Source organism: Pogoniulus pusillus, chromosome 8 (genome assembly GCF_015220805.1).
Source record: "Pogoniulus pusillus isolate bPogPus1 chromosome 8, bPogPus1.pri, whole genome shotgun sequence".
NCBI lineage: Eukaryota > Metazoa > Chordata > Aves > Piciformes > Lybiidae > Pogoniulus > Pogoniulus pusillus.
The window spans coordinates 11038574-11065404 of record NC_087271.1 but is presented as its reverse complement, the minus strand read 5'-3'; the positions used below and the strand labels follow the sequence as shown (position 1 = coordinate 11065404).

Genomic DNA, 26831 nt, shown 5'->3' with positions numbered 1-26831 from the left:
GCGATGACCCCTCCAGCAGTGGTGACCTTGTGCTGTTTGGGATAGCTGGTAGGCATCCTCTGGCTGGAAAGGGTTGTCTCTCTCGTGTAAGCTAAGAAGGCTCCCTTGCAGGTGGTTGGGAGGCAGTGCTGGGCAGTCATTAGCAGTAAAGTGGCATGGAGATGCTCGGAGGGAGAATTGCTGTGCAGCCAAATGTTTACCTGGCAGGGGAACTTGGGGAAAGGTTTCCTCCTTACTTGCTGCATGGTGACTCTGTACCCAGGGCTCTGGCTGCTGCAGCTCTCCTCCTTGTCTCCTGCTTTTTATTGATAGCTTCCAGACTTAGTATAAGAAAAGGGAATCGATTGATGCCAGAGCCTCCTCTGTGAATATGACCTGAACATTTGAGGGAGCAGACAGGCTCTGTTTAGGGATGTGACTGGAAACTTACCAAGATCTGCACTTTCGCAGTCAGGCTTTCATTCAGGGTGTGGGTCTGGGCTGCCTTTTCCAGCAGCGTGCATTGTGGGCTTTAATTCCTGGTTACATAAAGCTGCCCTGGACCGTGGCAGTCTGCTCACACGTGATGAATGTGCCAGCTGTTTGCTGTTTATTTTTACATCCCCTTTCTTTGCCTCTGCTCTCAGCACTGACTGCCCGGTGCCGGTTGCTGGACGCCTGCCTCTGCCTGCAGCCACGCAGCTGGGGATGGCCACGCTGAGTGAGGAGCTCCTTGAGCTTGGGGCCTGAGCTCAGGGGATTAGCAAGAAAGGCTTTCCAGGATGCACACACAAAGCCCAGGTGGGGACACACAGCTCTGCCCTCAAAAGAAGAGACAGCAGTGTCCCAGCAGAGGGGAGCTAGGAGTCCTGCAGCCGTGCTGAGGGAGACGTAACTCCTCTCTGCAGCCTCTGCTTCTACAGTCACCCCCAGCACTTGCTCAGCCATTTAAGCACCCAAATTAGTGCTGCCACTTGAAACCAGTGACCTGGGTTTTCGTGGTGTCAGCAAAGGTGATGGCTGTGTTCCCGGGAACACGTAGCCCTGCCGGGGTTGGTACCCGTGATGTGCTGCTGAGGGTTACGTCAGCGCTGGGGTTGAGCTGAAGCGTGGGAGCACAGGGGGCTAGTAAATAGCTTTTCTTCTAGCTACACGGCTTTAACACTCAGCTTTGACTCTTCATTGCTTGTCTGTTTTCTGATCTTTCCTCTGAATCTGCCCTCTTCCCTTTTATTTTTAAAAAGGTTTTTGTTCAGCATCTCTCCATGCTGGGTCGCAGTGCCGCTGCCTTTCCTCCCCTTTGAATAGCAAAGTGGCTCCTTTATTCTTCAGGCTTGGCCTGGAGGCTCAGCGTTGCTGCAAAAACAGCCAAGGGTTTGGCAGGGCTGTCATTAAGCAGCCATGGGCCCAGCATGGGACAGATTGCCCCAGCTATTTTAGGAATATTCCAATATCCAGGTCTATAATAGATGACTCAGTGCAGCTGAGGGGATATTGGCTGTACCTGCGTACTTTGGACATGGCAACAATGAATGAGGCTTGCTGGCCTGATAACTTAAGTTACTTTATTTTTAGAACAAGGGCTGATGAATCCTTGAAATGTGGTGAGGCAACAGCTTCATGGTAGGAGAGCCCTGCAGAGGGACCTGGACAGGCTGGATGGGTGGGCAGAGGCCAATGGGATGAGATTTAACAAGGCCAAGTGCAGGGTTCTGCACTTTGGCCACAACAACCCCAAGCAGTGCTACAGGCTGGGGACTGAGTGGCTGGAGAGCAGCCAGGAGGAAAGGGACCTGGGGGTACTGATAGATAGTAAGCTGAAGATGAGCCAGCAGTGTGCCCAGGTGGCCAAGAGAGCCAATGGCATCCTGGCCTGCATCAGGAACAGTGTGGCCAGTAGGACAAGGGAGGTTATTCTTGCCCTGTACTCAGCACTGGTCAGGCCACACCTTGAGTACTGTGTCCAGTTCTGGGCCCCTCAATTCAAGAGCGATGTTGAGGTGCTGGAACATGTCCAGAGAAGGGCAACAAAGCTGGTGAGGGGCCTGGAGCACAAATCCTATGAGGAGAGGTTGAGGGAGCTGGGCCTGTTTAGCCTGGAGAAGAGGAGGCTCAGGGGTGATCTTATTACTGTCTACAACTACCTGAAGGGGCATTGTAGCCAGGTGGGGGGTGGCCTCTTCTGCCAGGCAAACAGCAATAGAACAAGGGGACACAGTCTCAAGTTGTGCCAGGGTAGGTATAGGCTGGATATTAGGAAGAAGTTCTTCACAGAGAGAGTGATTTCCCATTGGAATGGGCTGCCCAGGGAGGTGGTGGAGGCACCGTCCCTGGGGGTCTTCAAGAAAAGCCTGGATGAGGCACTTAGTGCCATGGTCTAGTTGAGTGGCTAGGGCTGGGTGCTAGGTTGGACTGGATGATCTTGGAGGTCTCTTCCAACCTGGTTGATTCTATGATTCTATGATGGGAGATGTATGAGGCTTTGGGTACTGTAGACAAAATGTCATCTGTCAAAAGGGGCTCTGGGTTCTCTCCTGGAATGTCATAGGGGCCACAGTGGGACCATGAGCTTTCCAGCACTGTGGAAACTTGACCCATCTGCTCTTGCTTTCCCTCCAGTACATCGGGAGCCTGGATGTGCCGCGGCCGAACAGCCGGGTGGAGATCGTGACGGCCATGCGGCGGATCAGGGTGAGTGTGCTGAGGATGCTCCTTCCTCTTCTGCATTGCGCCGGTGAGGGCACCGCTCCTCCATCTCCTCCTCCAGCCTTCTCTTGCGTGAGTCCTATCCTCCAGGTTACTCATAACCACCCCACTCCCTGCTGAGATCTCCATATGAGCCAGGTGTGGTGTCTGCATGTCTGGAGCATCCCCAGCACTGGCTGTGCCCCATGTAACCTGCCATCCCATGTGCTGTGGCTGGGGATAGCTACAGCCTGAGTGGTAGCAGAGCCATCTCTGTGCTCACAGTGCTGCGTCCCGCACAGGAACACACACTGCCAAGTTGCAGATGGGACAGGAGGTGGGTGCAGGACATGGAGCTGCTGGCACCAGATGGAAACCATAGCCTATCTGTGGTTTGAAGGTTTCATGGAAACACAGAATGTCAGGGGCTGGAAGGGACATCCAAAGATCATCCAGTCCAACCCCCCTGCTAGAGCAGGATCACCTATGTCAGATCACACAGGAACACATCCAGGCAGGTTTTGAATGTCCCCAGAGAGGGAGACTCCACAGCCTCTTTGGGCAGCCTGTTCCAGGGCTCCGTCACCCTCACTGAAAATATTCCTCCTCATGTTTACATGAAACTTCCTATGCCTCAACTTCCACCCATTGCCCCTTGTGCTGTCATTTGGCATTGCCCAGCAGAGCCTGGCTCCATCTTCCTGGCAGTCACCCTTTACATATTTATATACATTCATGAGACGACCTCTCAGTCTCCTCTTCTCCAAGCTAAAGAACCCCAGCTCCCTCAGTCTCACCTCACAAGGAAAACATTCCATTCCCTTAATCATCTTTGTGGCTCTGCACTGGACTCTTTCAAGCAGTTCCCTGAGGTACTTCTTGAAGTGAGGAGCCCAGAACTGGACACAGTACTCCAGATGCAGCTGTACCAGGGCAGAGCTGAGGGAGAGGAGAGCCTCTCTTGACCTACTAACCACAGCCCTTCTGATCCACCCTAGAATGGCATTCGTCCTCCCGGCCACCAGAGCACACTACTGGCTTGTGGTCAACCTTCCATCCACTAGGACCCCCAGGTCTTTTTCCCCTTTGCTGCCTTCTAGCAGGTCAGTCCCCAACCTATACTGATACCTGGGGTTTAGTTCTTTCCCAAGTTTTCCACATTTCCTTGTGTATCACTCCCAATTCAAAAGCAACAGTGTGCTACCTGTGGAAGAGCTGTGTTTGTGTTTGATTGCTTGCATAAGCACTTCAGCTGTGTGAAAATTTGGGTGCTGCTTGCATATGGCAGCAGGTTAGTGCCTGGTAGATATCAATGTGCAAATTAAAGTGATGAGTAACGAGCTCTGGGCTGGCTGGCAGCAAGCTTGTTTAACAGTGAGTGGGTCACAGGGGATGTCAGCTGGTAATGAAGTCATCTGGCTTCCCAAAATACTTCTAGACAGGATCTGGGGTACTCTCACCATATAATGCTTGGCAGATAATCAGGAGGTGAGTTTCCCCTCTGCACTCCAGTCTCTCACCTGCACAACTGGAAGACATTCAAGGGTGAGCTGGGAGGTGAGCAAACCTCAAACCTGGTGAGGTCACTATCCCTAGGCTTAAACCAGCAGAAGCTTGACTACTCTTTGAGGCACAAAACATCCCTTTTGGCAGTGGTTGGACCTTGGTCTGATGTATGTGGTGATGTAGCCATAGGCACAGGTAATTTGGTCTGCTCCCTGGGTCACAGGAGGGATTCTGCCCTGTCTTCCAGGGGTAGCTCTCTCCTGGGAATAACACACTTAACTGCAAGGAGCTGAGGATGCTCACAGGGGTGTGGAGTAATGGATGACCTGTCATTCTGGTGGCCTCAGGGGATCTAGCTCGGGTGACTGAGCACCCTACCCAAGCTTGGCTGTTGCCCTGCTCCTCTCTCAGCCCCTGCTGCAGACCGTTGATGTAATCTGGTTTTCTCATTGCCAGAGGGACAGAGGAGTATCATAACCCAAGGAGGGGAGTATCACAGCTCAAGGACACAGACTGCAAGGCTCTTCTGTTTCAAACTTAAAGGGCATAAATAGTTTGTGGACTTTTCCCAGCAGCTTTCCTAACCTGCTGCCTCTTCCTCTCAATGGTGGTTAATGTTGTGGCCAGTGCACAAGCTGAGAAGTCCTCTATGAGTTAGGTTTGCTTACCTTGGTTCCAGACAGTGTTTGGCACAGAACAGCTATCAAGAGCTCTTATAAACAGCCGTTTCCTTTGCTGCCTTTCAGGAGAAGGCTTTTGAAAGAATGCAGCTCCAGCCCCCAAATCGCATAACTCCACACCACTATGGGAGGCTTGGCACAGCTCTGAGAGCTTAAATAAACCCTAGAGGGAAAAAGCAAACAGCAAACAAAACACCAAAACAGTCTTGTTGACCAATATAAATAAACTTTAGCATAGTCTAGAAAATTCAGAGATAAAACTCTGAATGTCAGGGGGAGGACACAAATTGAGGTGAAATATTGACCTTTCGTGGCAAGTGGTGTGTTTGAAACGTCAGACAGGAGAGATGCAAAGCATGGAGAGGCCCTGAGCATGCAGGTCAGATCTGCCAGAGAGGCTTTTAACATCTGTTTCTTTGTGGCAGGGTGCTGCTTATGGAGAGGGAGCCAGGGTGGTTGGTTCAGTGGGAGTTGACACATGCACCCTTCCCTGTTATGCTGTGGTTTTCACAAGCCCTGCACGCAGAAGCAAGATGTTAGTGCAGTGTTGCAAGGGCATTTGCTGGCTGGATGTCAGAGGCTGGCTTGAATTTGGCTGAAGGTCAAGGAATGTGTGTCCCTCTAAAAGCAGAAGGGTGGTTGTGTTCTTTGAGGAATAAAGTAATCCCAAAATATTGGCATGGGAAAATCCAGAGGGAGAGTAAGCTTATTTAGGCACCGAAGGCATGCAATGGGAGGTCTTCAAGTGCAAGCTGTGGTGGTTCTGCATGCGGTGTGTGAAGCAGCTGCTGGCCCTGGGGTTTGTCTGGGGTTTAATGCAGTCCCTGGTTTAAGGTGGAAGTGCTGTGCCCCAGTTTGTTCTGAGTTAGCCATGGCTGGTGAAAGAGTGGGACCCTCTCTGCCCCTCTACCACCGTAGCTCCCTTTTGCTAGTGCTGCCTCCACCCTCCCTGCTCGCTGAGCTGTGCCTCTCTCTGGTAAATGATGAATAGAGTGATCCTGCAAAGGAGGAAAGACCCTGCCCCACAGCGTGGGACACGACCGGGAGAGTGCCCTGGCAGCCTCTGCAACTGCTCATGCTGGGCTGGGAGCAGGCAGGGACAGACCAGGAGCAGCAGCAGCTCTGGCAGTCAAGCCTTGGAGGGCGAGCACCACGGGTCTGGCTGATCCCAGCTTCCTGTTTAGATGGAGACCTGACCCTCTGGGGGCAGAGAGGAGGACACGGCATAGCCAGCATTGCTGGCATTCCTGCTCCGGCCGGGTTCTGCCAGCCTGCTGCTGCGCTCCCAGGAGCAAAGCAGAGCAACAGCCATGGGCAGAACGTTCCTCCAGACTGAATTGCGTGCAGGAGGGTGAAATCTGGTCCCTTTTTTGATCTGGGTTGAGAGGGACTTTATACATAGAGTTGGTGTTGCAAGGAAGGAATGCCATCCCCTTCCTCTCCTGCTGAAGGACTGGTGGTGGTGGCATAGCCATCCTTACTGTGCTGGCCGGAGAGAGGATTTCTGTCCAGAAACAGGAGGATTTTGGAGAATTCCTGAGATTCTTGCAGCCCTGGGAGGCAGGAGGGAGGGGGAGGTGCTCAGCTGGCTGCTTCTGCCTGCCTGCTTTTCCTGTCTACCTCAAATGGGTTTGCTGGGGACCCCATGCAGAGATACAGGCTGGGGTCGGAGTGGCTGGAGAGCAGCCAGACAGAGAGGGATCTGGGGGTGCTGATTGATACCTGCCTGAACATGAGCCAGCAGTGTGCCCAGATGGCCAAGAGAGCCAGTGGCATCCTGGCCTGCATCAGGAATGGTGTGGTCAGCAGGAGCAGGGAGGTCATTCTGCCCCTCTACTCTGCACTGCTCAGACCACACCTTGAGTCCTGTGTTCAGTTCTGGGCCCCCCAGTTTAGGAGGGACATTGAGATGCTTGAGCGTGTCCAGAGAAGGGCGACGAGGCTGGGGAGAGGCCTTGAGCACAGCCCTACGAGGAGAGGCTGAGGGAGCTGGGATTGGTTAGCCTGGAGAAGAGGAGGCTCAGGGCAGACCTTATTGCTGTCTACAACTGCCTGAGGGGTGGTTGTGGCCAGGAGGAGGTTGCTCTCTTCTCTCAGGTGGCCAGCACCAGAACAAGAGGACACAGCCTCAGGCTGCGCCAGGGGAGATTTAGGCTTGAGGTGAGGAGAAAGTTCTTCCCTGAGAGAGTCATTGGACACTGGAATGGGCTGCCCGGGGAGGTGGTGGAGTCGCCGTCCCTGGAGCTGTTCAAGGCAGGATTGGACGTGGCACTTGGTGCCATGGTCTAGCCTTGAGCTCTGTGGTAAAGGGTTGGACTTGATGATCTGTGAGGTCTCTTCCAACCCTGATGATACTGTGATACTGTGAAATCTCTGTCCCTGAGAGTACTGAGTGGAATGGGACTTCGGCCCTGGCAAGGATTCATTTGGAGAGCAATTTCCTAAGTGTTTGCTGCAGCTTTCCTCCAAGGCCTGCATCTTCTGGCTTTCCTTCAGAGCAATGATGGCCATGACAGTACTCATAAAGAGAACAGGCCAGGACTTGTTTTCCTGTCAAATGTCTGCAGGGCTTGTGTCTCCTGAACCCCTTCTCCTCCTCATCCCCAAATAGGGTGACTTGGTCCATGTTTCTGGGGTGGATTTTCCTTCAAAGTGTCTCTTGGCTCTTCTGGATGCAAGAGGTGAAAACCAATGCATAAATCTAGATAGTTACCTGTGAGTCCCTGAACATCAAAAACTCCCAAGCTCAGCAGTGATTAAGTGGTTGTTAAAGCTGCATCCAGCTTTTCCTGCTGGTGTGAGCCCTGAGAACCTTCCTTGCCCAGGCTTTTCTAGGAGGCAGCAGTCCAGTCTGAGACAGTCACAGACAAGTCCTGAGCAAGTTGGACAGGAGCTGGTAAGAGTGGTCTGGGATGGGTCCATCAGTTACTGAAGAGGGGGTTATGGTACTGGGGAGTAAGAGCCTATCTGATGCTTCTCCCCAGCCATAAGGACTGTGAGCTGTTGAAGATTTTCAAGTCCCTGAGCTAGCTGCAAAATATCCTTTTTTTTCCCCTCCTTTTTGTTGTTTTGTTTGGGTTTTTTTTAGAATGGCTGAGCACATTTAGGGGCCCTACATGACAACAATCACTGCGTGTTTTTTTGTGTTGTCATGATGTAAATACGTGCAGATGTTTTTTCCCTTTGTTCTTCTGGCATGTCTCCAGTGCAGCCTGTGCTACCTGGCTGGGGCTTGATGTGGTCATTCTGGAGAATTTGGATTCAGCCTTTTTTTTGTTGTTGCTTGCTACTTGGATTGCTGACTGCAGCTTTAATCCAAGTTTTCCTTGCTGCCAGAAATGATGAATTCCTAGATAGACACTTCTTAAAAGCTGCTTCTCTGGATGTCTTCTGCAAGCCTGTTCCTGGGAAGTGTCCAGCTGAATTTTGCAGGGCTCAAAACAAGGAGGCATTTCAAGCATTTTAAAATCTAGCTCCTCTACACCTCCTACTCTGTCAGGTACATCTGATTTTTGTGGGACTTCTGTTGCTTTGCATAGCCAAGCTCTATTTTAGTAAATTGGCAAAACTGCTGAATTTCAACGAGCTTGTTTAAAGGAAGAGCTTTGCATCCTCTGAAAGCCACACACGCACTCAGACTGGTGTGAAGATGGATGGCTTTGGCCAGTTATTTGTGTGTAGAGCACCTGCTGTCAATCTGAGCTCATGCAATTAAATTATTTCTGAGAGAACCCTGTCCCTGCCATGGTGAGTTTTGAAAAGCCTTAGGTCATTTGCAGGACTGTGTTCAGTTCTGGGCCCCCCAGTTTAGAAGGGACATTGAGATGCTTGAGCATGTCCAGAGAAGGGCGACGAGGCTGGGGAGAGGCCTTGAGCACAGCCCTATGAGGAGAGGCTGAGGGAGCTGGGATTGGTTAGCCTGGAGAAGAGGAGGCTCAGGGGTGACCTTATTGCTGTCTACAACTACCTGAGGGGTGGTTGTGGCCAGGAGGAGGTTGCTCTCTTCTCTCAGGTGGCCAGCACCAGAACGAGAGGACACAGCCTCAGGCTGTGCCAGGGGAGATTTAGGCTGGAGGTGAGGAGAAAGTTCTTCACTGAGAGAGTCATTGGACACTGGAATGGGCTGCCCGGGGAGGTGGTGGAGTCGCCGTCCCTGGAGCTGTTCAAGGCAGGATTGGACGTGGCACTTGGTGCCATGGTCTAGCCTTGAGCTCTGTGGTAAAGGGTTGGACTTGATGATCTGTGAGGTCTCTTCCAACCCTGATGATACTGTGATACTGCAGTGACGCTGCCTTTTCGTTTTTGTCCTTCCATCATGCAAGGAGCAGCATGGCTTTTCCTGCCATAAAATGGAGCAGGGCTTGAAAGTGAGCTGGCCCTGTGTGCATAAACCCTACCTGGGAGGGGTGTGAGGACCTATGCAGAGATCTGGCCAGGAGATGCTTAGGCTTTGGCTGCCTGAAGAGCACAGCATTGCTCTTTGCCAAGCCGTGGCACTCAGCGTGAGGTGGATTATCTGTGAGCTAATGACTTGATGTGGTTATCTGAGATGAATGAGATTAGGTTGTATTAGATCTGGGAGGAACCAAAGGGATATCTGCAATAATTTCAGTTCCTCTTTCAGTGCTCCGACAATTGCAGGAAAAAGGGTGAAGGCTTCTGGGCAAGTTCACAGACTCATAGAATCACTATGGGTGGATAAGATCTTTATTATGTTTCTCCTGGTATCACCAGTGCCACTGGAAGTGATAGTTCAATGTTGCTACCAACATGCCACCTGCTCAACGGCATGAACTAGGTCAGGATCTTATCCTGTGGTTAGTATTTAATCTATAAGCTAGTTAAGTTAGTACTCGGGTACTAACCGCTCCTGTGGTTAGTATTTAATCAATAAGCTGGTTAAATTAGTACTCAGATTCACTAAAGCAGCCTTTTGACCAGGATTGCTCACAGCAGAGGGATGGTTCCCAGGAGAGGTGGCCAAAGCGTGGTGGCTTTGCCATCTGTTTTAATCCCATGGCCAGGATATGGTGAGCGCTTTCCAGGAAAGCTTTAAAGGTTACTGGCATCATTAAGTAGTGTGAGTTGTACTTATGCTCTGTTGTAATGCTCATGTAGTAAAATTGCAAGTTTGAGGAGGTAAATGACTCCCTGGCAGATGGCAGGCATCTGAACTTGTAAGAAGGTGTGAAGTGTGAGCTAGTAATGGAGAAAGTGAGGTCTGAGCCCCAGAGGAAGCTGTGTGGGGACGGGTCTTAGGGCACTACTTGCCAGAGGGACTTTGGCAAGGTGTGCCCAGGCAGACATGGACAAGTGCTGCCATTGCTGACTGTGTGCTAGGCTTGCTCTGTCATGCAGTGGCAGGAATGTCTGGGCTCAGCCAGTCAGCATGATGGGATACAAGTAGATGAGAGATGAGCATCCCTTGGTAGCCAGCCTCGTAAATAAGTAATGATAGGCTCATTGCCTTTCAGCTTCCAGCAACGCCCTTCTCTGCCAGGCTTGGGGAAGCAACACATTCCTTGTGGCTAGGCTCTAAACTATGGTGGGGGAGGAGAGCTTGGTAGCAAAGACTCCCGCCTGGAAAAGAGCAGGGAGTGCCCAGCTGGGCAGAGAGCTTGGTTGTGGCACCAGCAAGGATGAAGAAAATCATAACCCAGACTGGGCAGCATGCTTTGGGAAGGTTCATGAGCTGAAGTGAGATTATAGGAATCCAAATGAATTCAGCACAGTATGACACTGATCTGCAAATGCTTTACAGAATCTTAGACACTTAACTTTTGAGTTTTAAATACATTTTTAGGTCAGTAGTCTAGCTACTAGCGTGGCCTTCCTCATACCTCCTGTCTCTCTGAGAAGCTCAGCACTGCTGCCCTGGGCAAGTGTCCCATGGGCAGGCATTGCTCAGGGCTCTGGCAGAAGCACATCGACTGATTCTGGGTGTGCCAGCACAAGCAGCAGTGCCTGTGGTGGGTGATGCTGGCCTGTAGCCAGGCAAATGGCTTTGAGAATGTTGGGAGCCAAGTAGGCAATGAGCCCAGGGCAGAACTATTGCTGCTGACAAAAAGCTGGGAGGCAGCAGTGCCTTGGGTCCTCTATGTCCCCATCACACATCCTTGTCCAGTGTTTGCTTGGATTGGCCTTTCCTTGGTTGGGATTTCTTCCTTCTCCAAGAGCCAGCAGCATCTCCCCATGACTCATCTTGCTGCACAGCCAGGGGCTTTCCTCGCTGGCACAGCCGTGAATCACCTTACTTGTCAGTGCCACCGGCAAGTATCTGCTGGAACTCTAGGGAGAGGATGGGGAACAATGTCTGCCAGGCTCCCTGAGCCTGGGGAGAAGGGCAGACCCCTAGGGAGAGGATGGGGAACAATGTCTGCCAGGCTCCCTGAGCCTGGGGAGAAGGGCAGACCTCCAGGGAGAGGATGGGGAACAATGTCTGCCAGCCTCCCTGAGCCTGGGGAGAAGGAGCATTGCTCCTTCTCAGCCCAGAGGTGCGTTCTGCTGGCTCTAAATTCAAGGCTACCATGTAAAGTCGTTTCACAAATGTCTGTCCCCTTTTGTGCCTTTGTGCTCCCTCCTCTTCCTCCTGCTTCACACTTGTTCTTCCTTGGCAGCATTCCTTGGAGCAAGTCTAAGCGCTGCCCTGATGGGTTGTGTTATCCACTGGGTTCAACAGAGGACATGCAGGGCTGTCAGTGCACACTGAAGGGGTGCCCCTGGCTTTCTGTAGCCCCTTCCTTTGAGGCTCCCTGTGATGCACACATGGGTTTGGTAGCAAAACCAACCCAGTTCGATGCCAGAGCTCAGTTCCACTAGAAGCAGGGGAATCTGGTGCTTCAAACCTTGCTTTCTGCAGGGACATGCCCTTGCTGCAGAGCTGCCACACATAATGTCCGTGGTTCTGCAAATGTCATGGAAGCTGCTGGTGGTGCCAAGGTAGCTCTCCTGCTCTCCCTGTGCCTGCTTCAGCTTCTCCTCCTGCCTAGGGGATGATTTGTTGTGCACACTGGCTCACAGGCATGATTGGATTTAGCCTGGCTGTCAAGGGGGAAGGTCTGCAGCATGTTCTGGGAGATTGAGGGTGATGAGGGCGCTGGTAATTGCTGTTTCTGAGGTTCTGAAGAGTTTTTACAGAAACCATCATCCTTTGATAGCTCTCTGCTCCTTCTGCAAGGTGACAGAGCTGTCTGACCCTCTAACTTGCATAAACCACACAGACAGTATTGTTATGGAAGAGAAAAGGGCTGTGCATGCTTTGCAGCCCCACTGCTGTCACAGAGGTGACAGTCTTCTGCTGCTAGAAATTTGCTCATGACTCTCTTAATTTAAAAGAGTAAATCCCTAATTGCACATAAGAAAAAGCTCCTGGTGTATCTGAGAGGTGGTGGAGGGGAGAAAATGGGTATGAGAGGGGTATGGTGAGATGTGATTCATTTCGGGGTCTACAACTCATACTGGCATTTCCCAGTACTTTCCTGGTTAACACAGTAGTGAGCCGGAACCATCTCCCTTTTCCAGTCCCCTTAAGCTTGTGTCTCCTCACACCCATGGCATTGCTTTTATGTGGAAGGTTTTCCCTTCTAATTTGCTGCAACATGGAGTTTCCTGCTGTCTTAACAAATGAGAGCTTTCACCAGTTTGCTGCCAGCATTGACAGCATTTCCCTGTTGGGGTGGAATGGGGTCCCTCTGCTCCCTCTGTCAGTGCCAACTGCTGACATCAGTGTTGCTTGGACCCGAGCAAGGGAGACACAGGCAGCTGTATCATAGAATCATAGAATCAACCAGGTTGGAAGAGACCTCCAAGATCATCCAGTCCAACCTATCACCCAGCCCTAACCAATCAACTAGACCATGGCACTAAGTGCCTCATCCAGTCTTTTCTTGAAGACCCCCAGGGACGGTGCCTTCACCACCTCCCTGAGCAGCCCATTCCAATGGGAAATCACTCTCTCTGTGAAGAACTTCTTCCTAATATCCAGCCTATACCTCCCCTGGCACAACTTGAGACTGTGTCCCCTTGTTCTATTGCTGGTTACCTGGGAGAAGAGCCACCCCCCACCTGGCTACAATGCTCCTTCAGGTAGTTGTAGACAGTAATAAGTATCCTGGGCAGCTGCCTCTTCCAGCCAGGTGTGAATGTGTCCAGAGGTGATACTTAGGTCTTGCTCTGTCATTAAGAGCAAAAAAACACAGGAGAGCAAAGAATAAAAAAACCTCACAAGCAATGGGTCAGGGGTTAAGCAATATTTAATATCTGGTTTATGGATGAGAAACTGAGATTCAGGGAGACTAAATAACTCATCATGCTCTTTCTGAGGGAGGCAACTGAGCTGAATTCACACAGTATCACAGTATTATCAGGGTTGGAAGAGACCTCACAGATCATCAAGTCCAACCCTTTACCACAGAGCTCAAGGCTAGACCATGGCACCAAGTGCCACATCCAGTCCTGCCTTGAACAGCTCCAGGGACGGCGACTCCACCACCTCCCCGGGCAGCCCATTCCAGTGTCCAATGACTCTCTCAGTGAAGAACTTTCTCCTCACCTCCAGCCTAAATCTCCCCTGGCGCAGCCTGAGGCTGTGTCCTCTTGTTCTGGTGCTGGGCACCTGAGAGAAGAGAGCAACCTCCTCCTGGCCACAACCACCCCTCAGGTAGTTGTAGACAGCAATAAGGTCACCCCTGAGCCTCCTCTTCTCCAGGCTAACCAATCCCAGCTCCCTCAGCCTCTCCTCGTAGGGCTGTGCTCAAGGCCTCTCCCCAGCCTCGTCGCCCTTCTCTGGACACGCTCAAGCATCTCAATGTCCCTCCTAAACTGGGGGGCCCAGAACTGAACACAGTACTCAAGGTGTGGTCTAACCAGTGCAGAGTACAGGGGCAGAATGACCTCCCTGCTCCTGCTGACCACACCATTCCTGATGCAGGCCAGGATGCCACTGGCTCTCTTGGCCACCTGGGCACACTGCTGGCTCATGTTCAGGCGGGTATCAATCAGCACCCCCAGATCCCTCTCTGTCTGGCTGCTCTCCAGCCACTCCGACCCCAGCCTGTATCTCTGCATGGGGTTGTTGTGGCCAAAGTGCAGCACCCTGCCCAGCTAAAGTCAGCACTTCAAATGCTACTCTTGTGGATGATCCTGAAAAGCCAAGGACTGAAGGCCTTGATGTAGTTTGTTGAAGTGTTCTCCTCCGCCTGCATCACCTCAGAAGAGAGGCAAAACGTGGAGATATGCAGCCTGTAAAAAGAATGCCACGTGCCCCAGTTTCTTTACTGCTAAAATTAATCCTTGGTGGTTTTGGCTTGGAGCAGCAGGAAGATTTGTTCCAGGGGATGCTGTACACCAGCGGCCAAGGGGAAAGAGCAGCTTCAGAGCCTGCCTTGCAGCCTGCGGCAAGGTGAGAAGGAGTTTGGCATGGGGTTCTGTGGCTGCGAGAGCAGTGAGGGTGGCTGTGTTACAACGTGTTCCTGCGGCACGTGGGACTGAAGGAAAGGATCACGTCTGATGAAGAGGAGGGGGCTACAAAAACCATTGTGTGAGCTGGTCTGTGGAATGGATCTGGTTTAATTAGGGAGCCGGAGGAAAGGATGTGTCTATTGTAGGACAGCAGAACAATAAGCCCAGCCGAGAACAAGATAAAGGAGCTGTGCGCTCTGCCAGTCCCAGCGGAGAAGGGCCGTGGTGTGCAGAGCACAATGAAGGTCCTGCAAGTTCCCTGCCTCCTCCTCAGCCCACGGGCAGGCTCTGACGGTCCTGCAAGGGCTGCGGCTTCTTGGCACAGCTCCGCAGCCACAGACGCGGCCCCCAGCTGCTTTGGTGTCCCTGTGGATGATAGTTGGGGGGTGAAGCGATGTGCTTCAACTGGAATTTCTGGAGGGATTGGATTTTCCCAAGTTGCAGGGAAGTCTGCCCAGGGCAAAGGCTCTTCTCTGAAAACATGGCCACATTCTGCAGCTGGAAAGTGTCTCCTTCCCCACTTGAGCCCTAGCGATTCTTAATTTGTCCCTTAGTCTTCACCAGTGGGAGTTTAACATGGTGGGGGGAAAGAACACAACCAAAATTAACCTGGAAAAGAGGAGGCTCAGGGGGGACCTCATTGCTGTCTACAACTACCTGAAGGAACATTGTAGCCAGGTGGGGGTTGGCCTCTTCTCCCATGCAACCAGCAATAGAACAAGGGGACACAGTCTCAAGTTGTGCCGGGGGAAGTACAGGCTGGATGTTAGGAGGAAGTTCTTCACAGAGAGAGTGATTGGCATTGGAATGGGCTGCCCAGGGAGGTGGTGGAGTCACCATTCCTGGAGGTGTTCAAGAAAAGCCTGGGTGAGGCACTTAGTGCCATGGTCTAGTTGACTGGATAGGGCTGGGTGCTAGGTTGGACTGGATGCTCTTGGAGGTCTCTTTCAACCTGGTTGATTCTATGATTCTATGAAAATGATTCTCCATGCCATATTCTTAACCTATGGAGACTGCTGATCCATTTCAGCAGAAACTGCAAAAATCCACCTGAAGTAGGTATCCACCACAGGAAGCTTCAGCAAAGATGATTACACTTCAGCTTATCTCTTTAAGTGGCAGCAGCCCTACCTTGGGTAGTTTGCAGTATTGCTCTTAAGTTGCAATTGTGATATGCATTATAGAGAGCCACCTCTTTATTTTTCTCCCTCCAAGGCTTCCAGTTTTGTTCTGGCATTTTGCACCAGTGACATTTTCTTACTCCCTCTTAACATGATGGATGAGATTGGTCTGGAGTCGTTCAAGCACTCCCTCATCCCCAGGAACTTCGGGAATGTGTGCGTATCTCTCTCCAGTACTGGAAACACAAAGAGCACATCTCTGCTGGCCTCTTCATGCACACTAAGGAATCCTCAGTATCTAAACCAGTGGAATCCAGAGTAATTGGCCCAAAGTGAGAGTGATTTGAGGTGCAGGTTCACTGAGCCTTCTGTGAGAAAAGCTGTGACTGTCTGTGGTTTGAATGGAACCAACTCCAGCTCCCAGCTAGTCAACTGTCTGCATTTGCCTAAGGTCAAAGAGCCTTCAAGGGGAGGAAGCTCTCTCTGAGTTTGAGGTGTAGGCAGGCAGGACCCCTCCAGGCCTGCTCTTTGGAGAAGCTAAATCGAGTTTGTTTTGACCTCTTGGACTTTAGAGTCTGGGAAATGTGCCTTATGTTGTTGTTGCCTTTTTTTCCCCCTAAACTCTTTTCTACTGCTTCTTTGAAGCTTATGATGAGGCAGAACATGTTATGTTGGGATGAGTTATCTTAGTTGTGATTCAACAGTACTGTGTTTTGTGATACTGTCACTTTTCTACTTTGCTGTATGGTTTCCTCCTCCAGGACCACATTCTCTTTGTCGTGCCCTTTCCACTGAGAAGATACCTTTCGATGTCTCCAGGAGGTTTTAGGATGTGTTTCCGCATCTTGTGGGCACTGTTTCTCTTCCTTGTACCTTTGGAAGGCTCTTTATGACACATAAAATCAGTCTGAATAGATGCCAAATTCCTGTGCACTTGACCTGGCTATAAAATACCCTGTGTTTTCTTGCAGGCCTGCAGCAAAATGAGCATTGCTGTGCTCTCCTTGCTGCAGGGGGTCCTGCAAGCACAGCAGCATTCTGTTACCTGTCTACATCATTTTAGTGATGTGGATTTTTGTCACCTTAATTTGGGCTGTATAGTTTGTTACAGGTACAACATTTTGGACAAAAAGCATGCAAGGGGGAAATAGTGATGGATTCCCTAAGTTTTTTTAGCCAGCTTAATACTTTTGTGAGGTGCCTTTTTAATTCCATTGAGATATTTTAGGATGTCAACTTTCATAGACCTAGTGCTGTGCTGGGTTGTACTGTGATCCTTTTGCTTGACACAGAGTCCCATATTGAGTGTTTTCTAACTCAGCCTTTACTTAGCTTGGATATTTCACCAAGATCTTAGTCAGTTCTTTCTCCTACCTGTTGGTATTTGGATGTTATTTTCTTAGACTCATAGAAAACCAGGTTGGAAGTGACCTCATGGGTCAGTAGTCCAAGCTTTCTGGGTAAGAATCACAGAGTGATCTGGACTGGAAGGGACCTCTGAAGGTCATCTAGTCCAACCCTCCCTGCAGTCAGCAGGGACATCCTCAACTAGATCAAGCTGCACAGAGCCCTGTCAAGCCTCATCTTGAATATCTCCAGGGATGGGTCCACAACCACCTCCCTGGGCGACCTGTTCCAATGTTCCAACACACTCAAAGAACCTGTTCCTAACATCCAGTCTAAATCTGCTTTTCTCTAGTTTGAAGCCATTGTCCCTCATCCTGTCACTGCAGACCTTAGTAAACAGTCTCTCTCCAGCCTTCTTGCAAGCTCCTTTCAGGTACTGGAAGTCTGCTATTGGGTCTCCCTGGAGCCTCCTCTTCTCCAGGCTGAACAACCCCAGATCTCTGAGCCTGTCCTTGTAGCAGAGAGGCTTCAATGCCCTGATCATTTCCGTGGCCCTCCTCTGCATCTGCTCCATCAGGTCCATGTCCTTCCTATATTGAAGCCTTCATAGCTGGATGCAGAACTCCAGGTGAGGTCTCACCAGAGCAGAGCAAAGTGGCAGAATCACCTCCCTGGATTTGCTGGCAACGCTGTTTTTGATGCAAGCCAGGATCTGATTTGCTGCCTGGGCTGCAAGCAACACGCTGTCTGCTCAAGAATGTAGTGTAAATGAGCTGGCCCAGCACCCTGGCAAGCTGAGCCTTGAAACTGCCTAATGCAGGGAGTTTATGCCAATATCTAAGTGTTCAGATGGTGAAAAAAATTCTTCTGGCATCCAGTACGAATCTCCCCAGTAGCACCTTGTACCCATTGCTCCTTGTCTTTACCATGGGATTCTTGGTACCTGGGGGTCCTAGCAGATGGAAGATTGACCATGAGCCAGCAATGTGCTCTGGTGGCCAAGAAGGTGGCCAATGCCGTTCTGGGGTGGCTTAGAAGGGCTGTGCTTGGTAGGTCAAGAGATGTTCTCCTCCCTCCTCTACTCTGCCCTGGTGAGGCTGCATCTGGACTACTGTTTCCAGTTCTGGACTTCTCAGTTCAAGAAGGACCTCAGGTAACTGCTAGAAAGAGTCCAGTGCAGAGCCACAGAAATGATGAAGTAACATCTTCCTTATGAGGAGAGACTGAGGGAGCTGAAGCTCTTTAGCTTGGAGAGGAGGAGACTGAGAGGTGACCTCAGTCATGTTTATAAATATGTAACGGATGAGTGCCAAGAGGATGGAGCCAGGCTCTGCTTGGTGATGCCCAGTGACAGGACAAGGGGCAGTGGGTGGGAATTGAGGCATAGGAAGTTCCATAGGAACATGAGGAGGATGTTTTTCACTGTGAGGGTGACAGAACACTGGAACAGGCTGCCCAGAGGCATTGTAGAGTCTTCTTCTCTGGATATATTCAAAACCTGTGTGATCTGGTATAGGTGATCCTGCTCTGGCAGGGGGCTTGGACTGGATGATCTTTGGAGGTCCCTTCCAGCTCCTAACCTTCTGTGATTCTGTGAGTCCCCCTCCTCATGACAGCCACCATTGTACCATGTACATGGTTATGAGGTCTCCCCTAAGCCTTCTCTTCTCAGGGCTGAACAAACCTGGTTCCCTCAGCCTTCCTTGCTATGACAGACTTGTTGACTTTTGGAGGTGCAGAATTTTGTGAATGGTTTTTAATGCTTGCATTAGTTACTGCTGAAATGAGAGCCACGTAACGAGTGTGCTATGAATAATTACCTCTTTTTCTCTGGTTACAACCCAGAAACGTTGTTGAGCACTGCCAGCAACTAATGAGCCCCACAGGGCTGGCTTGTTTCTGATGCACTAAGCATTTAATGCTGCTGCTGCTCATTCATGCTGTATTAATTGTCTGAATTTCATAATTGCTGATTGAGTTACACTATTACCAGCTTGCCTTCCTTTGGTTTGTCACTGCTCTTCCACCTGGCTATTCTCATCTGCCTTCCCAACTGGTCTTACTCAGGCTTTTTGTGCATCTGTGGGAGAGCAGCTCTTTGGGGAGCAGTGAAACACCACTGAACATGAGCCAGCAGTGTGCCCAGGTGGCCAAGAGAGCCAGTGGCATCCTGGCCTGCATCAGGAATGGTGTGGTCAGCAGGAGCAGGGAGGTCATTCTGCCCCTGTCCTCTGCACTGGTTAGACCACACCTTGAGTACTGTGTTCAGTTCTGGGCCCCCCAGTTTAGGAGGGACATTGAGATGCTTGAGCGTGTCCAGAGAAGGGCGACGAGGCTGGTGAGAGGCCTTGAGCACAGCCCTACGAGGAGAGGCTGAGGGAGCTGGGATTGTTTAGCCTGGAGAAGAGGAGGCTCAGGGGTGACCTTATTGCTGTCTACAACTACCTGAGGGGTGGTTGTGGCCAGGAGGAGGTTGCTCTCTTCTCTCAGGTGGCCAGCACCAGAACAAGAGGACACAGCCTCAGGCTGCACCAGAGGAGATTTAGGCTGGAGGTGAGGAGAAAGTTCTTCACTGAGAGAGTCATTGGACACTGGAATGGGCTGCCCGGGGAGGTGGTGGAGTCGCCGTCCCTGGAGCTGTTCAAGGCAAGGTTGGACGTGGCACTTGGTGCTATGGTCTAGCCTTGAGCTCTGTGGTAAAGGGTTGGACTCAATGATCTGTGAGGTCTCTTCCAACCTTGGTGATACTGTGATACTGTGAAAATAAGCCCTGGGTTTCACAACTTGGGGTGTAAATCGCGCTGCGTTCAGATGAGGCTCGCCTTGCTGAGCTGACGCCTTCCTGAAGCACCGCGTGGGCACCTTCCTGCAGCGCCTCTCTCCTTGTCATCTGCCCTTGGGGTGGATTTGGGGTGACTCTGTGCCCTTCCGTGGTGTCATGCCTGCCTGCAGTCCCCTCTGTGCGAGCAGGGGTGATCTCAGCTGCCCTGAGGCAGGGCCTGTCTTAGAAAACAAACATTTGGGGAGGAGAGCTGATCTTGAACACAGAAACTTTGTTTCCCTGCCGGGGTGGAGGAAGGTGCCCAGCTGGGCATTACCTGCTCTGCTCAGCACCCAGCTCTCCTGGGTTCCCCAGGGCATGGGGTCTTGCCAGTGCCAGAAGAAGGAAGGAGTTTAATGAGGGATTACTGTAGAGGGGCATGACGGAAGTGCTGCAGATGGCAATGCTGTTGTTGCCAAGCTCAAGCCAGCTCATGGGCTCAAACCCTGCTGTAGGCTGAAATCAACCAGAGGCTGTTTCTAAGCTCTTGTAGCTCCTTACCTTCTTCAGAGGTTGGCTGCAAGGAGCTATCACCGCACAGCGCGTGCAGCCACTGCCGTTGCCTGCATGGGCAGCGCCACAAATCCCAGTCAGATGTGGGATTTCCCAGGAATGTGCTTCTGCTTGTTGTAGCAACAGGTGGTAAATATTAAGATGTGTGCGATTCATCTCTTGTCTTCTCTCTCCAGGCCTGTAAAAAGCAGTGGGAGAGCACTGCCTACAGATGCGTGCAGAGCCTGCTCCTTGTTTTTATTAACTGGTGGGAGCAGCTCGCAGCCTGGTTGGCTTTGCAACCAGTCTGACCAGTATCCTGCACGCACCCACATGCCAGTTAATTTGCACGTGCCATGCTTGGTCACTGGGGATGGCAGCGTGTGAAGGCAGATGGGAGCTTGCCACCTCCCACACAGGTCCGGTCTGCACTGTTATCACTTCCTTGGGTTTCTGAAAGGGATTTAGAGATGCTTCCAAGGTAGAGGGCCAGCCTTTGGCACTATCTCCACAGACCTGCTTTTCCCAGCCCAGGAGCAGTGGCTCCCACTTGGAGCCATTGCTTGTTGCAGAATTAGCTGCTTGCTTGCTTGCTTGCCTGCCCGTGGGAACCATGGTCAAGGCCTCACAGACCAATGTGATCAAGGCCTTGACATGCTGGACTCCAGATGATTCAATGTGAATTATGCCAGAGCACTTTATTTTGTTACAGCCTGAATATATATACACTCAGCCAGTAGAGCACATGCCTACACATTAGCATAATTAGTCAGGGACAACCTACTCCATCAGCATAAACCATGTCTTTTCTCATTAACGAGGTGTCCGTTATCTATCCCTTCTGAGATAAGTTAGCCAGCAGCTGGTGGGAACCAAGGTCAGCATCTGCTTGTTACTATCCTTCTTCACTTTGCACTCCCACAATTGCTCCCAACCATGTGCTTAAGCATTGTATGGTTGTGCTGGGAGAGTGTGCTGGTTTGAGGCTAACTGGAATATTTTAATGAGAGAAATTAGCTCATTGGTTGTGAAAAGCAAATAATGAAGTCTACATCATTCATTAGTTTGCTGAGAGGAATAAAAAGCCAAAATGTAAATAATTTGTACCTCTTTGCCCTGGGATGCTTCTCCCTTTCACATCTCCTTTGCTCCAGTCTAATATCTTACACTAACCTTGGCTAACCAGATAACAAGTAAGTTTTGCTGGTTGTTTTGGTTTCTGTCTGGGAAGGGAGAGAGGGAGAGAGGGTGGCATTGTGCCCCTTCTGGGCTGCTTCTTTTCTTTGTCTGGGAGGGAATTTGGACTTCCGTATTATTTCTAAACTGTGTATAGTAGTAAATCCATGTAAATAGATTGTGTATATATGCTTGTAAATTTAGCTTTGCTGTAAATATGGCTTCATCTTACTTCCCAAGCCGTCTGAGCTGGTCTGGTAAATTTCAATAGCTGGGAGAGAAGTTCCTAACCCACCACAGAGGGGGTCCTCAGTATTCTCTTAACATCTTCATAGATGATCTGGATGAGGGCATGGAGTCAGTCATCAGCAAGTTTGCAGATGACACTAAGCTGGGGGCAGATGTGGCTGGGTTGGAGGGCAGAAGGGCTCTGCAGCGGGACCTTGACCGCCTGGACAGATGGGCAGAGTCCAATGGGATGGCATTCAATAGCTCCAAGTGCAGGGTGCTGCACTTTGGCCACAACAACCCCATGCAGAGATACAGGCTGGGGTTGGAGTGGCTGGAGAGCAGCCAGACAGAGAGGGATCTGGGGGTGCTGATTGATACCCACCTGAACATGAGCCAGCAGTGTGCCCAGGTGGCCAAGAGAGCCAGTGGCATCCTGGCCTGCATCAGGAATGGTGTGGTCAGCAGGAGCAGGGAGGTCATTCTGTCCCTCTACTCTGCACTGGTTAGACCACACCTTGAGTCCTGTGTTCAGTTCTGGGCCCCCCAGTTTAGGAGGGACATTGAGATGCTTGAGCGTGTCCAGAGAAGGGCGACGAGGCTGGTGAGAGGCCTTGAGCACAGCCCTACGAGGAGAGGCTGAGGGAGCTGGGATTGGTTAGCCTGGAGAGGAGGGGGCTCAGGGGAGACCTTATTGCTGTCTACAACTACCTGAGGGGAGGTTGTAGCCAGGGGGAGGTTGCTCTCTTCTCTCAGGTGGCCAGCACCAGAACGAGAGGACACAGCCTCAGGCTGTGCCAGGGGAAATTTAGGCTGGAGGTGAGGAGAAAGTTCTTCACTGAGAGAGTCATTGGACACTGGAATGGGCTACTCGGGGAGGTGGTGGAGTCGCCGTCCCTGGGGCTGTTCAAGGCAAGGTTGGACGTGGCACTTGGTGCCATGGTCTAGCCTTGAGCTCTGTGGTAAAGGGTTGGACTTGATGATCTGTGAGGTCTCTTCCAACCTTGGTGATACTGTAAATATAAAATAAATACTGTTAAGCCCCAATCAAGCGAACAGTAACATATGCACAGGGACCTCCTGCTGGGAGGAGCTGAGTGTTGTTGCTGGGAAGCCTACTCTTGCTCTGCTGGCTGCATCCCTTGTGTGCATCGTGCTGCTGCATCCCTCTGCACAGCACTGGGCTTCTGTGTTATGCAGAACAGCCGCAAGCTGCCTTGGGAGGCAGAGAGACACTGATAAGTCTTAGGTCTCCTTTGAGTCTCTGATTTTGATTTTTAAAATAAAACAAGAAGAAGTCACTTTGAGACTGTGACAGGAAAGTGTGGATCCCTACAGGTTTCTTGTAAGGGAGGTATATCATCTTGTAAATAGAAGTCTGGGGAGGTGACAATAAGCTGTAGCCTGTAGGAGCTTTCTCCTTTAACCTTGTGATTGATATTGATTTAATTTTTACTGGTCCTGATCTATCTGAGATTTCCTGTGAAACTCCTTAGACTGAGGTTGCTTTGTGTCTGTGTCCCAGTTTGGCAGCTGAATTCATGAAACTTAGAGGTAGCGATGGGAGGCTGAAGGCAGATATCTGATATCCGCTTGGAAATAGCAAGCAGAGCAAAAGGTATTTATTGTGAAATACTCTGTGTTACTGCAGGCATCTTTTGTGTGATAAATGGATATGTTGTGATCTGGGGATCATTTCAAAGCAGCAACCTTAACTCTGCTGTGCCATTCTCACCACGGGTATTTTTAGACTGATTCCCATTCATACCCATCAGTACTCGCGACCGTCACAGACGGTTACCAGAATTAAACCTGAAGTTGGATGGGAAAATAGGCACTGACCTTGTCAGTACAAACCAAAATCATGTCTTATTTCAGATGAACACATGCACCTCAGAGCCACATTTTCCCATATGTCCAAATGCAAGCTCCAAGGAGCCATGGAAGAGTTTTTAAAAAGCATCATTAAGCCCAGGAACAAGCATCCAACGCTTCGTTGTTTCTCCCCTCCCAAATTACCGTGGCCTTTGGTTAAAGACTAAGCTGCTGGCAGAACCACCAGCACTGGGATGTAGACAGGATGATGTGGGAAGTTTAGACTTCAGAAGCATCTCAAACCCCTGCTGGCAGGATGACAGAGATGGGTCCAATTTTTGCCCATGCTGTGCCAGTGGTTTGCTGGTGGAGCCAGTGGCAGTCTTGGTCCAGCTCCCAGACACCTGCATGACTCCATGCCCTGCAGTGGAAGCTGTCAGTTGTGCAGGCAGGTTTTGACATCAGGAGAGGGAATCACAAGCAAACTGACTGCTCCATGGGCATTTGTAAATCTCCCTGCTGTCCTTGCCTCTGCCTCCCAGTCCTAGGAGGGAGCATGGAGGTGCTGCTGGCACCTCATGGGTAAGCACCCTGCATGGTGTGTGGGCATGCCTGCAACTAGGTATCTTAAGGAAGTCTTCCAAAAATTGAGTTTAGTCCATTTGTTGCTGATCAGATTAGTAAACTAAGCAAGTATTCCAGTGCACTCCCCTCCAGCAAGCTTGAGTCCCCTGTGGGCATAAAGTGCAGCCCAGAAACAATGAATTGTCAGATAGTTTCAAGCCTTGGTCCGAAATGCCTTTGGATGAAGCTGGCCAGCCCCCTGGGAGGCATCCTTCTTTCCAGCCACTTTATCCCCTGACATATACTGCTGCCACAGTAGAGCTGCAGTGATGCACAAGGGAGATGTGGGCCAAGGCAGGCTGGCAGGTGTCATTCTGCTTTCAAGGTGGCAACCCTCACAGCAAAGGCAGTGGGAAGGGGAGTGGTGCTCTGTGGCTGCGTGCGCTGCTGGCAGAGACTCTAGCTCTCTGGTCTCCTACCAGAGAGTCACAGGACAGTCACAGTTTCAGGACAGTCACAGCCCATACCCAGCTGTCTGCTGGATGCAGCCCTGCTACTCCCAGACCTGCTCGCTGGCATGGTTAGGATGCCCAGGGTGCAGGTCTGCTGCTGTGCCAAAGCTATATTTAAATAATTTCCTTTTTCTCTCCAGTGCTCTTTCTGTTGATACATTTACAGATACAGAGAGGGATCTGGGGGTGCTGATTGATACCCGCCTGAACATGAGCCAGCAGTGTGCCCAGGTGGCCAAGAGAGCCAGTGGCATCCTGGCCTGCATCAGGAATGGTGTGGTCAGCAGGAGCAGGGAGGTCATTCTGCCCCTGTCCTCTGCACTGGTTAGACCACACCTTGAGTACTGTGTTCAGTTCTGGGCCCCCCAGTTTAGGAGGGACATTGAGATGCTTGAGCGTGTCCAGAGAAGGGCGACGAGGCTGGGGAGAGGCCTTGAGCACAGCCCTACAAGGAGAGGCTGAGGGAGCTGGGATTGGTTAGCCTGGAGAAGAGGAGGCTCAGGGGAGACCTTATTGCTGTCTACAGCTACCTGAGGGGCGGTTGTGGCCAGGAGGAGGTTGCTCTCTTCTCTCAGGTGGCCAGCACCAGAACGAGAGGACACAGCCTCAGGCTGTGCCAGGGGAGATTTAGGCTGGAGGTGAGGAGAAAGTTCTTCACTGAGAGAGTCATTGGGCACTGGAATGGGCTGCCCGGGGAGGTGGTGGAGTCGCCGTCCCTGGAGCTGTTCAAGGCAGGATTGGACGTGGCACTTGGTGCCATGGTCTAGCCTTGAGCTCTGTGGTAAAGGGTTGGACTTGATGATCTGTGAGGTCTCTTCCAACCCTGATGATACTGTGATACTGTGATTTAGGGTTACGGGTTGTGTTCTCTCATTTAGCTGAGATGGTCATGCTCCTCTTGGACGGTCAGCAGTCCCTGCACAAACCCATCTGGGAAGCCCTTATGTACCTCTTCTTTGCCTGCAGAAGTGCTTCTGGGTTGGTGCTGCATGTGTCTGTGACCTCCAGCTCCTCCCGCGCAATGGGTTGCAGATGACACACCCTTGTCAGGCAGAGTCACGTTTGTCACCTCCTGTATGTGTGCTTCCAGTCCCAGTGCACGGCACCGCCACACCTGGCAAGCTCTGTGCCACGTGTGCCTTACCTGTGTGGGGCCTTCCCCAGCCTTTTGCCCCAAGAAATTGTTGGTTCCCAAGATGTGTGGGCACGTTGTGGTCTTGTGCTCGCTGTGCTGCCCGCCTCGGCATGCTGCAGCTCCTCCAGCACTGGAAGCCATGCTCCTCCTCCCATTGACAGTGTGCCAGGAGGAAATAAAGGAGAGGAGGGAAGTTCCTGCCTGCAGGCTGCTCCTAGCAGTCCCCCTGGACCCTAGCGCTGTGTTTACCCCACAAAGGGCTAGCGGGCAGCAGGTGCTGCCTTCCTCTGTCTTTTGTTCCCTGCTTTCTGTGCCTGTCCCCGGGAAGGCTTGGCACTCTTGGCCAGGAAAGAGCCATGTGCCTCTCCAGTCCCTTTCCCGCACAGCTCGCAGGCAGCTGTAAGTCATCCAAGGGCACCTGGGTTAGTGCCATTTCCTTGTGTGTTCAGTAAAGCAGAATCCTCATTGCCTGCGCAGTGCTGCTGTTTGCTCTTCCTCCCTATTACTGCTGTTAGGATTCCTGCAAGGCTTCTCAGGCTTCCCTCCTGCAGGTAATGCCTGATCTCCTGTACATCGCTGAGATTTGCTTTCGTTCCCTGTATTTTCAGCAGCAGAAATTGTGAAGCATGAGGCTACCCTCCCCAGTCATTAATTCTGAGAGCCGTGGAGCCTGTGCTGATTGAACTCAAGCTCAGCTGTCATTTCATAATAAGTTAATTCTTCGTCAAGAGAACAGTGCCCAAAGCACTGGGAAAGCCTCTGCTAGTCTGCCACGTCTCCCTGCTTTCATTAGCCTGAGCTGACCTTGGGTTAAAGTCTAACTGTAAAGGTATTTTATTAGTTGCTGCACCAGCCAGTAGCAAGGAGGAGCTGCTGTGAGGTGCCAAGTAAGGTAGGCGCTGGCTTCTAGCACCCTGCCCTCTCACCTGCCAGCCTTGTGCTTGTGGTTTCATTGCCATGATGAAGCAGCTGCAGGAGCTCTGGGAGAGCCTCGGGGGCATCGCCAGAGGCGAGCCCAGAGCTCTGGCAGCTCCATGTCACGGGGTCCTTGCCTGCTAACCCTTTGTTTTCTGCAAAGGTGGCTCTATGGGGTCCAGCTTTGTTCAGAGCTCCATGTCCTTTCTGATGAACTCCAAGAAATAACAGTTTTCTGTCAAAAACCCAAACCCAACATTCTATGCTTTTTCTTATAGCAGATGTTTTTTTTTAACCCTGCTTCCCAAGCTGTGAGTTTTGGAGAAATTGCTTTTTCCCTGTTAACTGAATTCTCAGGCCACTGCTCTTTCACCAGTTGGCAAACCTCCTTTAAAC

General features: G+C 51.2%; 1 protein-coding gene across 9 annotated transcripts in view; it reads left to right on the top strand.

The window, feature by feature from the left end:
• The window catches only part of NOS1AP (nitric oxide synthase 1 adaptor protein), a 59893-nt gene that overhangs the window by 9059 nt on the left and 24003 nt on the right, over positions 1–26831 (top strand). For 8 of the 9 annotated variants that reach the window (XM_064147194.1, XM_064147191.1, XM_064147192.1 and 5 more), the window contains exon 2: positions 2599–2670. In XM_064147194.1, coding sequence (XP_064003264.1) covers positions 2599–2670 — 72 coding nt within the window. Of the gene's footprint in view, positions 1–695; positions 781–2598; positions 2671–26831 lie in introns of those variants that run through there. The other variant, XM_064147195.1, reaches the window with a different exon arrangement.